The following is a 17,918-nucleotide window of genomic DNA, read 5'->3' as shown; positions in this document are numbered from 1 at the left end:
TTGAAATGACTAGATCCAGTGATTTCAGTCTAAAATGAAATTAACAGTTTTATTAGATTTTATATCACAGGTTGAAAGTAGTATAACTCCAGAAGCAGTAGGCCAACGCCACCTAGGCTATGTTACTTTCCGGTCCAAGCTACCCCTATACACCAAATTTCAACCCTGGGACAGCCAAAGTGTACTTGCCAACACGCAAACGGCAGTCACAAATATTAGAATAGATATATTTTTATTCGATAACAATCTCTCTTGGTTGAAAATTTCAAATTTATAGATAAAGCCAGTGTTTGAAACTATCTTTGCAGTGGTGATTTGTTTCTATTTTTGTGTAGTTGTTTTTGTCATCATTACCAGAAATTCATGAAACTTTCTTCTTTTTAGTGGTTAAAACGAGTGGAGGATTTGGATTCCATTCCTAATTTAAATACAACAATAGAGGTGAAAGGTCAGAAATTTGTGGTGTTAAAAACTGGAGAAGTGTGGAATCGACCTGATGGAACTTATGTTAATAAATTACTTATTACACATGCTACAGAAAGTGATGGTGGCATGTATATCTGCCTTGGTGCCAACAGTATGGGCTACAGTTTCCGTAGCGCCTTCCTTACAGTGTCTTCTGGTTAGTTAGTTTTTTAATCATATTCATAATGACTTTAAATATTTATCAATCAATTACAGAACAGGTTCAAATTACAATCCATATCCAGGCCACAAATTTAACAAAGTACCGTACTTAAAATGTGTCATTTCGTATCATGAGAATGGTTTTCAGTGTAATATGCATTTTGTATAGAAAATATATGTTAAATTTGAAGAATGATTAATAAAGTATTGATTCAGCTCTTTGCTGCTCATACTGTCTATTGTGTGAAGTTGGGTATATTGTGCCAGTACTAATAAATTATGAAAGAAAGATTCATTTTTGCTCATATTACACTGTCTAATTATAGTATTTTTATTTTTTATCTTTTTCAGGACCTAATACTGGTTTGTCATATACGAATCAAGATTCCTCCAGTCCAAAAAATCATCTACCTCTGTTTATTGCCGTGCCCTCTGCTATAATAGGAATGGGTTTGTTCGGAGTGCTCCTCTTCTATATACGTAGACGCCGTCAATGTAACAATCAAGGCAGCAATCTAAAGATTCAAAGATTCCCTGTCCCTACTCAAGATAAAGACTTCTATACCAATAACTATCACAACAATTCAAATATGTTGCCTATTAGTCGGGAGAAAATCCCCAAAACCCCCACCCCTAGTGTAGACTTATACTCAGACATATCATCAGTATCTCAACATCATCCTCATCATCATCATCATCAACATAATCAATATAGTTATTAAAATCCTACCAACCCTACTGTAATATAGATAAACACTTTATTCAGGAATAAAAACTTTTTAGTGAAGAGAGGAAAAAGGGCAAAAAAAAAATAACATTATCTGTTTGTATGAACCAAATGTTTTGTGATAAATTTCTTTACGAAATCCAGAATAAAAATGGCCAGATATTAAAGAGAAAGATTGATGGGACAACATAATGAGAAGATTTAATGACTTCAGTTGATTTTATTTAAAATGAAGTGCACTTGACTACCCATTTGCTCAGTGAACTTGTGTTTTGTGAGGAAGGAGAGAAATGGATGTGGCCAGTGTATTGCTTCGTGTATGTGATATAGAAGACACATAGTTATATTTTAATATGTGAATAAGATTGCATCTAACCAAAGATAAATGAAAAACTTAAAACTATAGTTGATTCCAACTATAATATGTTCTACCTTGCCTTACACACCTTTTTGTGAACATCGAAGAAAACAAAAGAAACTTTGAGTGTATGGCTTGATAAGAATTTGTTGTGAGAAATAGGCTTAACCTGTGAATGCGTCAGGCACATTTTGTGCTTATCAAGTGTACATATTTGCTAAAGTTTGTATAATTTATTGTCAACCCTATGTTTATATGTACAGTTTTTACATTATTTGTTTATTTGTTGTATTCCTGTCTGTGTATGTTGTGTGGGAGTGTATCTGTCAATGTCAAGTACATGGTACAGAGTTTCATTATAATCTTTTGTTTTGAACAGGGTAAAGAAAGATTAAAAAATTCTCAATTTTACGTTATGGACGAATGATTATTAAATTATAAAAGCGAGAATCGGGTGCCTGGGGCATTGATGAAAAATTGTTATAAAATTAGTGCTAGATATTTTGTTTTGTTTAAGGTATTATCGGTAAACCATTAACGATATATTAAATTTAACTTGTTTTGTTTGGTATTGGTTCGTAGTGAGCATTAGCTTTTGCTGCTACCGAAAATAATATTTTGCCCAAGTGACTCACATTATTTTTGGTTATTTCAGTTAGAAACTAAATGATTTTTAAATTCATGTGGATGATGTACAATGTATGTGGCATTTACGAACATGACACATTATTTAGCTTTTCCTTCAATCTACCTCAATTTCTTTTGATACATGTGTATATGAAAACTGTATAATTACAAAATATTTTTGCTACATAGAATAAGTAGAGTCACAAGTTTAGAGAAATGAATCTGTTGTTACCGGTATATACATGTACATGTAGTCTCTGGTAGCAGATGAACAATTGTTACGGTTGGGTATCAAAAACATCAAAGCTTTTACTTTTATTCATCAGAGAAAGTTATTAATTAAAGTGTTTTTTTTTTATGGCAGTTAAACCTCTTGGTGTATGGCTTTAATGCATATATGGAAATTGTAAGTAAAGGATTGTTGATACAATAGAGAATGTAAAGACGAGTTATTAATAGATTGTCAGCCAATGTTATTATTACCAGTACCATTGTTACACTATTTATTATGATTTTATTTGACAATTGCTATGAAAAGTAAATTAAAATTTTCATAAATTATGATTTTTGTTGACTGCAGTTTAAATTTTGCTACATCACTTTAATAATCAGTACAGATTACTTAATTTTGTGTTAAAAGTGCATTTATTTGTTATATGCAAGGCTATTAAATACTGTATCATGTTGTTTGGTATCAAATATTATATTTATGTATATATATAAGATATATATATATATATTCATCTTCATCCTTGTTTTTTTTTCTCTTTAAATCCTTTTCATTTGAAAGAATTAACAAACATCCAATGCTATGCCTAGTTGCATAAATTTGTCCGAAAAAAGAGTAATGAATAAGGATTTGAAGGGAAATAACTCCCCATTCCTAATGTACGTTCATCTGTACATTTATGCCCTCAACGAGAATAAATCTTTTTCATATGTATTCAGTCTTTTTGTTATGTTGAATAAATCCGGTTTGCTATGATATGGGGATTAGATTTTGGCGTTTAATGGACATACAGTTCATTGTTCTATGGAACCTCTGTGTAGCCTAGGTCATTTGAGGAGAATCAACAGTTAAGCACTCAACCCTAACATTTGCACCACTTCATGTGGGCATAGCAAGAATGTATGTTGGTAGTAGTTGGTTGGTAGTTGGTATCTATCTGGACATAGCCCATTCCGGTCTGATGTAATGCAGTGCTTTATTTTCAAAACTTGTACTATCCATAATATATTATGTTATTACACATATTCATGGTTCAGTGTGATAAATAGTACATGTACTTCAATAGAATTCATCGAAAATTTCAATAAGATATATAAAGTATAACTCTTCAGGATTTTGCCAACAGATGTCTTGCACCAAAATATTTTAAAAAATGGCCATAAGTAGACTTATTGTGATTACTACACTAGAATTTTGATGCATTACATAATTATTATAAACTTCATTGTAAAACCGTGCCCTGTCTTCATTAGCCCGTCTAACCAAAAAAACTTGTTAAACTGTTGAATAAAGCATATCTGAAACTAAAGAAAATGGAAGCTTTGTATACAGTACATGGTATATTTATTCCAGAACACTGCCAGTTGGCAAAAGAAGGGAAAACTATACTTAACAAATATCGTAAAATCTGGGTTAATGGGAGGTAACTACATAACTACAATAGGAAGCAGACCACCATTAATTTTTTAAACAATATTTTATTCACAGGATGCGGAAACCAGCCAAATGCAAGATAAATAAATGATATAAGCATATATTATAAATTGATATGGAGTATTAAAGTACATATATAATAAGATTACAGGAAGAATATAATCAAGTTTTAGCTAGCACCAGGACCAAGAAGAGGTTGATACTCAACTGCTGAGTTTAAGTTCGTTACCTCAAAATTTGTGGTGGCTATTGTAACGTGTAACCAACATTGGTGTGCGGAGCGGGACGGGGTTTCCCATTGACATCTATGTTAATTCTGGTCTCTTTTCCCCAAATTTTCGTTGGGCATAAGGCCTTTCACTACACACCGAGCCACAAATGGTCATGTCTTTACTCCAGATTTTGTATGAGGTTGACCAGTGAAATTTTGAGACACACCATCTCGTGGCATACTAAAAACATGTAACTATCCACTAAACATATCACATAACCAAACTCAGTTAGCCTTCCACCTCTTAGTCAAGAGTATTTACCAAAACCTGGCAGAAAATGTTAATTCAAACCCCCTTTCATTGTAGACTAAAAAATCAACAAAAATCCCCATGCAAAAGGTGAGAGAGAGAGAACTGCTATAATAAATGAACTACAAGGTCTGTCTCCAATAAAAGCTTCAAATATTTTTTCCATTAAAACTTCTACATTTATTTGTTCAAAATGAATGATTTAAACAGATCTGTTAATTTCATTAATGTTAAATATAAGGGTGTTGTGGTAGGGTGCGCTTAAGGCACCAGACAAATTCCAAATTTCTGCTCTGTGTAAAACTTATACAAATTGGTAGTGCAATATGTATACCAGACTATACCTATTCCACAGGAATCATAGAATTAAATATTCAAAATTTCTAACTTTCTTGACTAAGCTGACTTCCCACATCCCGTCTGACGTCCACAATTGCTAAAGTTAATATTAGATTGACTTTAAATTTATGCACAGTATTTAAGGTCATGAGACAAAGAAGCCTCTTAATCTTCTGACAATTTCCGATATTTAATGCCAGAGATATGGCCCTTCATATCCTGTGGATGCTCTAGAGCCTAAAGTTAATATCCACTTTATACAGTGTTTATGGTCGTGAGACGAAGACGCCTGTTGATTTTCAACAATTTCCAATAATTACTGTGCCAGAAATACAGCCCTTGATCACTTTGAAATATCTTGTGGACACTCTAAGAGGTAAAAGTTTATAACCGATTGACTATAAATTTATACACTGTCTTTAAGGTTATGAGGGGGATTGGGATGGCCTAGTCGCTTGACCTCTAGCTGACCGGTTACCTCTGGATTGCAGTTGTGGTTTTAATACCTGGTGTGAGCATATGTGGCTTGGAGATAGGGGCGCCTTCTCAACCTTGTGGGTTTACTCTGGGTACTCCGGTTTCCTCTCACAGGAAAGACCCCTGCGTGCGGCAGGAAAATAAAAATGAAAATAAGACAACTTGTCTGACATCACCTTCGGTGGAAGCTGATGTTTAACACTAAGAACAACAACATAAGGTTATTAGACAGAGACGCCTATTGCTTTTCAACAATTTCAAATAATTACTGCCTAAGTTATATGGCCCTTGATTACTTGAGAAATCTTGTTGATGTGCTAGAGTTTTATACACAGTGTTTAATTTCATGAGACAAACAACCCAAAAACTTCTAATGATTTCTGAGAATTACTTAAAGGGTTGTTACTCTTAATCTGGTTTTAGTGTGTTGTGATAGCCCTTGTTGACTGTCTGGACAACTTAGATGCTGTGGGCGTATGTTTCATTGCCTGGCAAACTAATTTATAGAGTATTTGACACCAGCGACCACAGATATTGATGGTTAATGTATAGATATGGATTTGTTTTCCATGCCCATAACCAAATTGGACATGTTATTCAATAAATTTAGCAAATTGAAAAGATAATTAATTTACTTTTGGTAATTGGTAAATTGAGAAGCTTTGTATACATGGGATTATGTTAACAAATAATAAATTATTCCAAATTAAACAAGAGCAATATACGTCCACATTCCTGCTTTTTAAAATGAAGAGATAGAGAGAAATGGGGTTTAACGTCCACTTGACACAAACTAGGTCTTTTCGGGACTAACACATGGTTCAATTTTATTTCAATAATTCGCTTGAGCGTAGGGGTCTTTAGCAGTGGGAGGAAACCGAAGGCCCCGGAGCAAACCCACGAGGTTGGACAGGCTCCTTGTCACATACAACCAGGGAATCGAAACCACGCCAGTTGAGTCAATGACAGACTGTATGATACAGCGCACGCGTGCTAACCATTCGGCCATCCAACCCCCCTAAAATATGAAATGGCTGCAATGACTGTAATATGCCAACAGGCAAAGAAGGCCACAGGCAATAGCGATGTGCCTTATGGTATAAGGAATAATTATGCAAAGTTTCAAGATGATACGTTATGAAATGCGGCCTGTAGACGACAAACAAACAAATACAAGAAACGGGTGTGGCTCAGCCCCTGAGGGTTTGGGCATGCACCGAAAACAATAGTGATCATCCTTAGGGTATAAGGAATGAGTACCTATGTAAAGTGGATGTATAAAAAGTAAATAACACACTATTTACCTTATGCAAGTCTCATATAAAACTTTGGAACTTCTCTTTGTGTTATGTCCATTCTCACAAATAATATGGAATCATTTTAATACTGTTTGAGATTGCAGTAATATAAAGATAAACACATATCAAGCATCTTCCTCTACCAAACCCCACTATATAAATGACACTGAATAGATCGTCATTGATCATGTAATTTTTTTAAACTGAATTCTGTATAAATAGTACACATTTTTTCTTAGATCTGTGTACAGTAGGAACCCTTGTTAGTAAGGCTTAAAGGCTTATGTATTAAACATAAATGTATTCAACATGCTTGTAAACATAAATGTAACAAAATTTGTTTTTAAAAAATATAAAAAATTGGGCATTTTACAAATTAGTACTCCCCACTACATACTCAATCCACATGATAACCAGGCTATAGATAAAGCTGTGACCTATAAATGCATAAAGATTTCATTTTCGTTAAAAATAAACAATATTTCATTGAACTATCCCCCCTCACAGAGTGTTTATTGTAGGCTTCACACAACAATTATCCAGACCTAAATCCTAATGGGAAATAATTAACCTCTCCAACTATCTGGGTTAACCCTTTTGCCTGCATGATGTTCAAGAACAAATTTAAATACATCAGAATTTATTGGGGAATGCAAATGTGCAATATGTAAATATAACAAAAAAGACGTCAGTTGCATATCATTTATTACAGTAATCATAAATATTTTAATTTACATTATGCTTTATATACATAAAAATAACTCTAAACAGAATTGCATTGTTTTTATTTGATATTACCTAAATTTTATACCTTGAACTTTGAACCTTGAAATCAAATAATTTGTGACTTCTGAGCAATTAAAGGTATAAGGTTAATAATTTATTAAAAGAGTGAATGACAAAGTAAACAAGATTTACAGAAAAATGTTGCGAGCAGAAATTCCAATGGATATTCAAATTAACTCAATAGGTCTATCTATAACTAGTTAAAAATTTCTAATACCAAACAGATCACAACATCTTAAGATAGGAAAAATATTAAAATGAGCTTAATATAAAACTGCAACTATTTACAATTCTGCCAAAAAATATATACTGAGTCTATCTTTATATACAAATATAGAATATATTTACATCATATTACAAGTAGTATTTTTTCTTCTAATTTTTCTGTTGGCTAAAATCAATCCATTTAGTAGTTTCCTACACACTGTTACTTATCTTTATTGTAGTTTTTAAATGATTAACAAAATGGTAAGAGTTAGCTAAAAAATTTTCCACTTAAACTTATTTTTTCTGATTGACAATAGTTTATCTGATCTCTTTAATCCTAACTGTACATTTTTGAAAAAACAATAATTTTGGCACTATATGAGAGTGATAAAATGTTCAGAGTAATACAAGTTTTACTGTTTGTTTATAAAAATAACATACAAAATTTAGTGCTGTAGTAGGTTTAACAGTTCATTAGTTGCATCATAATACTATTACTGGTACTGGTTACTTATTTTTGGTTGTGATTTAGCACAATAATTGTACAATAATCACATAATCTACACTGGTCACTGGTACATATAATCAATTTAAATACTTAAATTTTCTATAAAATTTGATTAATTTTGTGTTCTAGAAATTCTTAAGAAATCAAATAATTTATCATATTTAATTATTTATGTTTTCATCTTCTACCTAATCGGTACAAATTTCTTCTCTTATCAATTTATCCAATAAAATTAGAAACTGTACATATATATCAATAAACACACATGATGCATAATTAAAACAATTATTAAGTGAACCATGTACAAGTGCATATAATATTAAAATATAAACTTCTTTATGGAGCCAATAACATCATCAATTCACATAACTTTTGTGATTATGCATACAAAATTAAATAGAAAATAGAGCACTAATTTGATATGGGTGAGAAAGGAAATAGATGGCTAATTGTTTTTTTAAATTGCACAAAATGTGTAATTATTTGATTAAATGGAGAAATATTAGCATGGAATGTTTTAGTTTAAAAAGATGTTGAGCAATGAAAACTTGACCAAGTAAAGAATTAAAGGCATATATGTATTTTGCAAGAAAAACAATCCATGATGTAGCTAAACGAATATTGAGTAAGGTATGCTGTACTTTGAACACTGAAACTTAACACAAGCAAATATTGTTTCCTAGAAGTTATGCAATGTTTTCCAGGAGTGCCTTAAAAAATTGTAAAACTCTTTGACAAAATATTAAAGCTTATATTCAAATGCTTGTCTCAGATATTCAGTTTTTTTAACCAACAGACCAAAGACCAGTTTAATTTTTCTTCTGGGAACCAAGCGCTGTATAACTAGTCATTGTATTTAACATTTGTTGATTTGTTTTGAAGTTCAACAGAATAATCTCTTAAATATTAACATACATATTTACAAAGATCGTTATAAAGTAATCTCACTGGCTAGCATTTACACTTGATAACTTATTAACCACAATATGTAAAATATCAATGTCACATCACAGCTAATTATCTATCACAAACTATGACTTATCCGATTATGACACAAACCATTCATTTTTTTAAGTGTACAAAAAATTAACTAATTTTGCCATTTTTTGTAATTTTGGTCTACTGTTATCTCCATTATTTGTAAATATCACCACTGAATGGCTTTTTCTAAGTGATTGTATCGTAAATAACAATGTTAATGAACATATCACTAGTTATATTAAAACTTGTTCTGTTGTAATTCAGTGTGAGGTATTCTGTGACTACTCTGTGAACAAACTCAAATCATTCTTTATTCTAATTTGACGCCATCGAGCAATCTCAGCATTCTGTGTGTGAATCAAATGATCACTATGGATTATTGTGAACCTATTGTCCTATATCTCACTTCCATCATGAATCCACGCCTTTGTGTGTTGCAAGAATATTCACAAACTTTTTCTTGTCTATATTCATTTTTATAGGTTCTATATTACGGAACAACTCATCTCCTGATATATCTTCGGGTAATTTGGTTAAAAACTGGGCTATGTGTATAAAATCCATACCTAACAGAGTTTTCTCATACGTTTTTAAAATACCTAAAACATAAGATTTGAAAACAAACATGTATGAAAAATCGTATTCTTCCTATAAGTTTAATTTATTGTAAAACAGTAAAAAACAATCTACAATTTTTTGAAAAACATCCCTAAGATGATCAACCAATATCATAAAGTAAGAAATTTAATTTTCATCTTCACTTTTAATAAATAATCAAAATATTATTTTCAAAAATTATGAGGTTAAAATTGATTGTTCTCTAAAGATTTTAGGTATTTTTTTATCATTGCAAAAATTCACAATTATTTTCTACTACATTGCCAAAGACATTTATGTAAGTTAGAAAAATAAAATCGTTTACCTAAAGCTGTTCTAAATATAAATTCTTCTCCATCTCTCCAGATTACATCCCACACTCTACATACAACATCTAATGGTAGTGATTTGCTGTACATTAAAAATATCCTGTAATCACAATGGGATAAACCATTTAATATGGCATATTAGGATTTCAGCCTAGGACGCATGTGTCGACTGCATAAAAAAAATATATCAACCAATCATCACGGCCGAAAAATATTCGTTGAATTTGATTACGTCACGGTTTTACTCACACCACCTCAGGTGTTGGGGCTGACAGAATTGTAACAGGACTGTAACAGGACTGAATTCCATGCCACTTGATTGCAATTCTGTCAATTCGAGACGTTCTAGACTGACCATCCAGCATGTGGCACAAGTGAGGAAACTCCAGACATATTTGTTTGTTTCCATCAAAAACAAAAATAGATAGAACTATAGCTCTAAAATACAGGAAGACTTACAGGTAGCTATTGAAACAAGACATATTAATATTGAAATAACATTGATAGCATGTGAAGATAGATCACAGTGAAAATTGTCCAACAATGGTGACATGATAGTGACCTTTTCTACGCCAACACACAGAAGTGTTGAAATAAGATAAAAATCATGTAATTATCTGATATTAGTTCTTGGTAAAAAATACCAGAAGCCACCTTGTTGTAATAAGAAATAGGATAGGATATGATGCATTGATTTCAATACACTTTTATCTCACCCCACTTCATTGGTCAGGACTACATAACCAATTACACAGAGGAAATTTTTGTTACCAAAGTAATTTAATTGAGATTAGTCAGAGATAAAAGCAAATCTACAAAAATTAATAAAAAAACATACCAATCAATGAGATACAAGTTCGGGGTCATATTTTGTTTCAGAAAATATTCATATAATACAGGCAGGTTCTCTTTAAAAAATTCTTCAAATGTGTTGTAATAGGCCTTCATCTAAATTATAAAACATGTCTATTTATATTTTGTTGTGTAATGAAAAAATAATGTGAACAATATTTATTAGCTTGTAAAACACAAGCCTTTGTCCTAATTTTCCTGTATTTTGTTTTCAGATCAAATAATAGATGTATCTATAAATTTATTTCATTTTACTTCCTGAAATAAAAAATATCTCGATGAATGAAGTTTAAAGAAATATTCTTACCATGTTTTCATCCATTCTAAAGAAAGTCACCTGACATGGTCTGTTCAACAAATTAGCAAAACAAATAAAAGCATCAGCTGCCTCTAGATTTAATAATAATATACCAGCTATAAATGACATACCCTGTACCTACAAAACATAAACAAGTTTGATTAAAAAATCTGAGTAAATTTAAACAGAGGCTTTTAATTTTGAATAAAATTGGGTTTCATGGGAAGGTTCCTCAATGAAAGATTATTCCAATTTTTGTTTTCTCATATAAAGTATACCAACTGGAAATTTCATAAACAGAGTAATAATAGTTTCAGACTCGTGCTCAAAAGAAAATATACAGCGAATCTTCATGTTTCTGAACCTGATATATTCAAATATATTATAGCATAATAAAGAGTAAACTGTACAAATAAACTTGCCACTATTCTATGAGGTTTTCAACCTTTTAAAATCTTAAGAATTGACAAAGTTTCTTTCATAGAAAAGGACATGTTCCATTTTCTAACCCAGCTTGAAAATCATGTTCATGCATAAATTAAGCTGTTTCAATATTGCAACTGTATCAAATAAATATTAAAATACTTACATAACCTACATCTGGTCTATAAGTAGCATAAGCTCCTAATAAACTATGTAGTAAATCATGATATGGACCACCCTGTAATAGAAACAAATAAATGTATTGATTAAAGGGAGCCAACTCCACAACCACGACCCCAAAGTCATATTATCTCCCCTTAGACCACACACCTCACATTGGAGAAAAAAAACAAAAAAACCCTCTTTTTAAAACTATGATGACATCTCCTTCCATCCAGGTCCTCATGATGAATATTATTGATTTTTTTATAATCAAGTTATTGTCATCCGAAGATAAAATGTGTTATCATTCAGACTGGATAATATTAAATTAAACAAGTGTATTACCTTCTGGAATATACATAACTGTGGGAATGTTCGAGATACATCTAATCGAATAACTTTAACACTATCTTCTTTGTTGGACGGTGTTTCTGCAGAAGCTATGAGAAAAAATATATAATAGACATTACATAAAGGTACATGGTTATCTCTACTTCACAATTCACAGCATTGTTTGCCTTGATTACAATAAAAAGAACTTACAATTATCCTGTTTTTCTATAAAAAAAAGAAGGAAAAAGCATTCATTTATTTGGCTTTTATCAGATTCATTTGGAAATGGAATAATATAAATTTAACAGATTTCCTGATATTCCATATAACATACAGTACCACATTATTTTTTTTTTTTAAAAACCCAACATATATTTAAATATGAAATTTTGTTCCGGAGGTTGTAATCTGATATATTGTGTCATTTTGAAAGCAAAGAAAGAAGTATAGTAGTAGGGAGCCACGATGGCTAAGTGGGTAAGACGTTGGCTCACCAGCCTGGAGGTCGTGTGTTCGATCCCTGCATTGGCCGAGAAAGTTCATCGGGATTTTCCGCCGTGGTTTCCCCATTGTCAGTGGTGCACGACAGAGGGTCTGACAAGGACATCTGTCAAGTTATTTGGACGGGATGAAAAACCAAGGTCTCGTGTACACATTGGCGTGCATGTAAAAGATCCCTTGGATGTTGGAATTCAATATAAGAGTAGGCCACAATGTATGGCATATGCCCAGTTGGAGCAGAACAGTAGGAAATTAAACCCTATTTCATTTCATTTCAGTATAGTAGTGAATTAATTTATCATCAGTAATCATTGAATAAAAGAAAGCTTCATTCCACAAGCTGAATATCATCATATTTTAGAATGTAAAACATATTTTTTGGAGAAGATCATCCAAAATACCTAGTGATTTTGAGCTTGTTCGCAGAAGTAATACAAGAGTTATTGCCCCTGATTCATATAACTCAATTCACTGTACATAATCCAAGTATCGATTATCTAGCATCAGTTTTGTGATTTCCTAATTAGATGTTAAATAATCAATTTGAGTACATCTTAGTGTGTACTGATTTTGATCAAATTTTCAGGAACAGTTTGATGGGTAAAGATGGTCTCTATTAATTTTGAGCGGGTTTTTTTTGTAAATGGAGTTGTAATATGACTGATAATTAACTAAAATTACTGGTACTCAATCTACAGAATTAAGTTCTTGGCCAATTTTTGTCAAATTTCAGGTATAGTCATGGACCTTATATTGTATTATTAAGTCCATGGTATACCGGGTAGTTAATGTTTAGCTAAGATGATTCCAACATATTTTCAGAGTTACTGCCCTATTTTACTCACTCTGTAAGAGTTGAGTTATTGATCAGTACAGTCCCCAGTGGACATGAAAGCTGATGGTGGATGTATATTACATTGTCTAGTAAACTAGGTTTAACATAGTCGAGTGGAGAGTCTGTACAGACAATAACATTATGGATTCTTATCAATTCTTTAATTACATGTCAAATTGTGACAGAAGAGACGATCAAATTCTTACAGATGAGACGATAAAATTAGAGACAATATATATTACAACTGTCTGAACAATGGCTTTCTTATATTTCACATTTTTTAAAAACACTGAAGAATAATTCATATTTGTCATTCATTGTAAGTATAAAATATGATAAAGGCACATTTTTTGGACAAGATAATATGTCAAAAAGAAAATATACCTTTAACACCATCCATAAGCTATTGAAATTCCTGAAGATCTACTCTCAATCATTACAATTAAAGATATTACAAGCTTTCAAGAATATTACAAAATGTACACTATTTTTTTTTTACAATATAAATTATTATACTTACGATCATAACTAGACATAGACTCAGAATCTTGCATGAGTTTAATTCTTTCTTCTGCTCTTCCAATACATATCTCATATAATTCTACAAAATATAAATATATGTCATTTTATTACCTATCAGATCACAAACAAAATACAAATATGACATTTTATTACCTATAACACTAACCTATTACATACAAAATACAAATATGACATTTTATTACCTATTACATATAACATACAAATGTGACATTTTATTACCTATCACATACAAGGTACATCATTGTATAACCTAATAAATACAAATACATGACGTTATATTACATTTCAAATACAAAATACAACAAAAAGTAAAGTGATATCAGGTACAATGTAAATATACATATGACAGTGATTTATATGGATTTTTGTCTATAGCATAAAAAACCTATATTTTTAATAATAGGTAAATATGAATTAATATAAAACAAGGTTATGATATAAAACTCTATCAATCTATTTTTTTGTGGGTAAAGAATGTTGATTAGTAGATTGATTGTTTTAATCTATCTACATTTCTAACATTCCTAAAATATATATGTAGTAAAGACTTCAGTATTTTGACATGAAACTGTCAAAACTCTGCCAAGATCTGTGTACTAATCAAGATTAATTAATGAAACAAAAACACAATATATTTGTTTCTGATACATGATAATAATAATAGTTATTTCAATATCCTAATAAATTTTTAAATTGATTGAATCTAAGCCTATATATTATTTATCATTTATCTTGTGGATTTGTTTTCTTAGTTAAGGGCATTGAGTAGTCTAAAGCCTATCTCACAAACCACCGTATGTGCTACTACGGGCAGTCTGGAGGGGAAATTTTTTAGTAAACCTGTATGTGAGTCTTACTCATCACTTGCTTGTGTTCGGCACCATAGAAGATCGCTGACAGGCCATAAAGACATTTGGTTCTGCACATACAAAATTTTCACCCAATTACTTGCGACTGGTCTGCAAGCTACCAAACTGTATGACCCGTGCTGTCAGTTGTGAGGTAGGCTTAACATACACACTAACTTTTCAGCACCAATCTTATTAAGACTTTGCATATTTATTCCATTTAGAAAATAACCCAGAGGACACATACCAAACAGTCCCACCATTTGTTGTGTAATAATGCAGATACAAGCGGAAAGAAAAAAACTATTTATAGCAAAAGAGAAAGTTTCCCCGACCTAGATCAGTAAGTTGTTGAATAAATTATGATGTCGTACACATCTGTCACATGATCCGCAATAACCAATCATGGCTGCCTCCAGCAACATTTTCACACTGGAGGACTTAGACCAAAAGTCACATGACCAGGAGGATTTTCCTCTAAGATGCAATTATCCAGGTCTACCATAATTCATGACTGGAACATAATTCTTTTTTCTGATAGTCGAAGACTATCTTTTTTGAATGCATAAAATGATTTTAAGTGCGGCGGAGTAGTGCACTGATGTAAATATTTACTTTTTACATCCAAATTGTTGTATTTTAAAACTTTTTGAGGATGTATTCAAAGAATTTACCAAAAATCACAAAATCTCGTTTGAAGGTAAATCAACAAAGATATAAAATACTTTGAGTAGATATTTTTTAAAGTCCTTGGTGTGAAAATGTCGATTATGACCTCTACTTTCGATCTTCAGGAGGGACTATCGATATCTCTTTTTAACATGAACTTACAGAATTTCCAAGAAAACTTATCATTTTTTGGCATTTCCATGGATACCAGGACAAACCACGCACTATAGGCAAAAGGTAACCTTTAGGTTTCTTGGACTTTATTTAGCATTGTTCATGCTAAAATCCATGCCGGGATAACTGAGAAAATTTGACTTTTGTTATCATCAGCACCCTTTATTATCATGCTTTTGGTCCAAGTTTGGAACAGAGTTGGTAATTAAAATTGGTATTTTTCGGAGAATAATAATATGTAGTTTATCACCCTAAATAACAAAGAATGTCATATCTTATGAATAAAACTTACAGTGCTAGGTTTAAAGGTCACCGGAAAAGCATAAATTTTTTTTTAAATAATGCAAGTAATTATGTCAACATATCCTTTCCATAAGTATAACCCGAACCCGAATGTCAATATTGCCTGCAAAAGGCAAATTTCAACATTAGTAATTTCTGCCGTTTGCCGTGGGTAGTCGTAACTTTCTGTCAATAAGCAATCCGTGACGTCATTTTAGTCCTTCTGCACATAGACATATAGGCTAGAATATGAGCAGAAGGACTAAAATGACGTCACAGATTGTTTATTTACGGAAAGTTACGACTGCGCCACGGAGAATGGCAAAAATTACTAATGTTGAAATTTACCTGTTGCAGGTAATATTGACATTCGGGTTCGTGTTATACTTATGGAAAGGATATGTTGACATAATTACTTGCATTATTTAAAAAAATTATGAACCTTTTCCGGTGACCTTTAAAATGTGCATTTTAGAATAATCAACGCCCTGAATTTTGCCTTGAAAAATTAGATATTGTCCCAAAAATGTACAACCAGGATCAGTGAATGCAAAACAAATCCACAAAATTTTTGATTTGGAAATACTTTATTATAAAACAATATATTAAATTCTATGTTAACACTAAAAGCAAGAATTGAAGAACTAAATATCAAGTTCTAATAAATTTCTTTTTAAACTTTTTAAAAACTTTTTGATTATTTCCCTAAACTAAACTAAGCGTAAGGTATTTTCAAATTGTTTGATGGCTATAATCCATTAACTATCTGTTTCATTTAGTTGAAACAACATTGACCTTTATAGTAAAATACGTTTAATATGAATTTCATGTATAAGATAATAATCAATAGTTGTGTGTGTGCCTAGTAATCTATTTAACTTATAATTTACTAACCTGCCGTGACGTTTAATTCATTCCCTAGAGCTAATTTCCAGACTTTACCTCGAACACTAGGTGGTAAACCATACCACCATAAATCTCGAGCTTTTTTACTGCTACGCCTGAAATTAAAGCGAGATGCTGCATTCAAATATGTCATGATTATAAGACCTATTAGTATTACAGCTAACATATAAACATATAATTTGTTAAGCTTCAAATATTTTCCAGTACCGGTAAATAGAGTTCAAAATCAGAATAACAGTTATTTATAAAGCGTGCAAAGCAAAGATGCTCGATATCAATAAATTCTATCAATCATGCACTTTAGATTATAAGGTTTGTCACTGTGTGGTACAAGAGGTAGAGTCACCTGTCTAACCTCGTGGGTTTCCTCTCACTGTTGGTCCTAAAATGAACTAGTCTATGTTAAACCTCATTTTTCTATCACTGAACTGTATAATTTTAAGTTTCTTTAAATGCGTGTACAGTATGTAACACTACACATACTCCTGGTTTGACTCAGTACCCAGTTTGGATTGGTTCTGAGTGAATGGTTCTCGAGTGAAAATCCATCTGTTACATATCAATTCTCGGCTATTATTAATATTGCTTCTCTGTTTTCATATAGAACCTATTTCATAATAACCTTGACTTGATTTATCACTTTTATTTTCATTGTCCTTATGAAACAGTTTGCCAGAGAGCTTTTAAAAACCCAATTATTTATTATTAGTATAAATCTTTGATTTAGCATAAAATATCTTAAATCATTTACAAATTATTTTCCTGTATTATTATTAGGTCGGTCTACTAAATACTGTATTGTATATTGCATGGGACTTTGTCTTCCATTTTATTGAAATTATGAAATTATATCTAAGGTATTTTTGCGTAAACAAAAACAAGCCAATAGCAATAATAAGTCCATTTATATCACGCTAATTCCACATATATTCATGCTCATAGCGTTACAAAAAACATAATCACTCTTGCAAATATTTCTCAAATAAGTATGTTTTCAAACTGGATTTAAAAGAGTCTAATGATGGACTGAATCAAAGATTTTCAGGT

The 17,918-nt window shown here is 31.5% G+C and overlaps 2 protein-coding genes across 7 annotated transcripts in view; one reads left to right on the top strand and one right to left on the bottom strand.

Moving 5' to 3' along the window:
• Window positions 1-3,282, top strand: part of LOC126814528 (fibroblast growth factor receptor-like 1) — a 70,392-nt gene extending 67,110 nt beyond the window's left edge. For all 4 annotated transcript variants that reach the window (XM_050539722.2, XM_050539724.2, XM_050539723.2 and 1 more), the window contains 2 exons: window positions 385-622; window positions 979-3,282. In XM_050539722.2, coding sequence (XP_050395679.1) covers window positions 385-622; window positions 979-1,349 — 609 coding nt within the window. In that variant the 3' untranslated portion in view covers window positions 1,350-3,282. The remainder of the gene's footprint in view (window positions 1-384; window positions 623-978) is intronic.
• Window positions 3,283-7,325: 4,043 nt separating this feature from the next.
• Window positions 7,326-17,918, bottom strand: part of LOC126814671 (TBC1 domain family member 12) — a 41,791-nt gene continuing 31,198 nt past the window's right edge. For all 3 annotated transcript variants that reach the window (XM_050539977.2, XM_050539979.2, XM_050539978.2), the window contains exons 5-12: window positions 16,860-16,966; window positions 13,970-14,050; window positions 12,126-12,220; window positions 11,785-11,856; window positions 11,205-11,333; window positions 10,884-10,993; window positions 10,042-10,145; window positions 7,326-9,718 (exon numbers count right to left, since the gene is read on the bottom strand). In XM_050539977.2, the coding sequence (XP_050395934.1) occupies window positions 9,531-9,718; window positions 10,042-10,145; window positions 10,884-10,993; window positions 11,205-11,333; window positions 11,785-11,856; window positions 12,126-12,220; window positions 13,970-14,050; window positions 16,860-16,966 (886 nt within the window). In that variant the 3' untranslated portion in view covers window positions 7,326-9,530. The remainder of the gene's footprint in view (window positions 9,719-10,041; window positions 10,146-10,883; window positions 10,994-11,204; window positions 11,334-11,784; window positions 11,857-12,125; window positions 12,221-13,969; window positions 14,051-16,859; window positions 16,967-17,918) is intronic.

The sequence above is a fragment of the Patella vulgata genome, chromosome 3 (genome assembly GCF_932274485.2).
Source record: "Patella vulgata chromosome 3, xgPatVulg1.2, whole genome shotgun sequence".
In the NCBI taxonomy this organism is placed as follows: domain Eukaryota; kingdom Metazoa; phylum Mollusca; class Gastropoda; family Patellidae; genus Patella; species Patella vulgata.
Note: the sequence above shows the minus strand (reverse complement) of the source record. Positions and strands in the feature narration are given on the sequence as shown.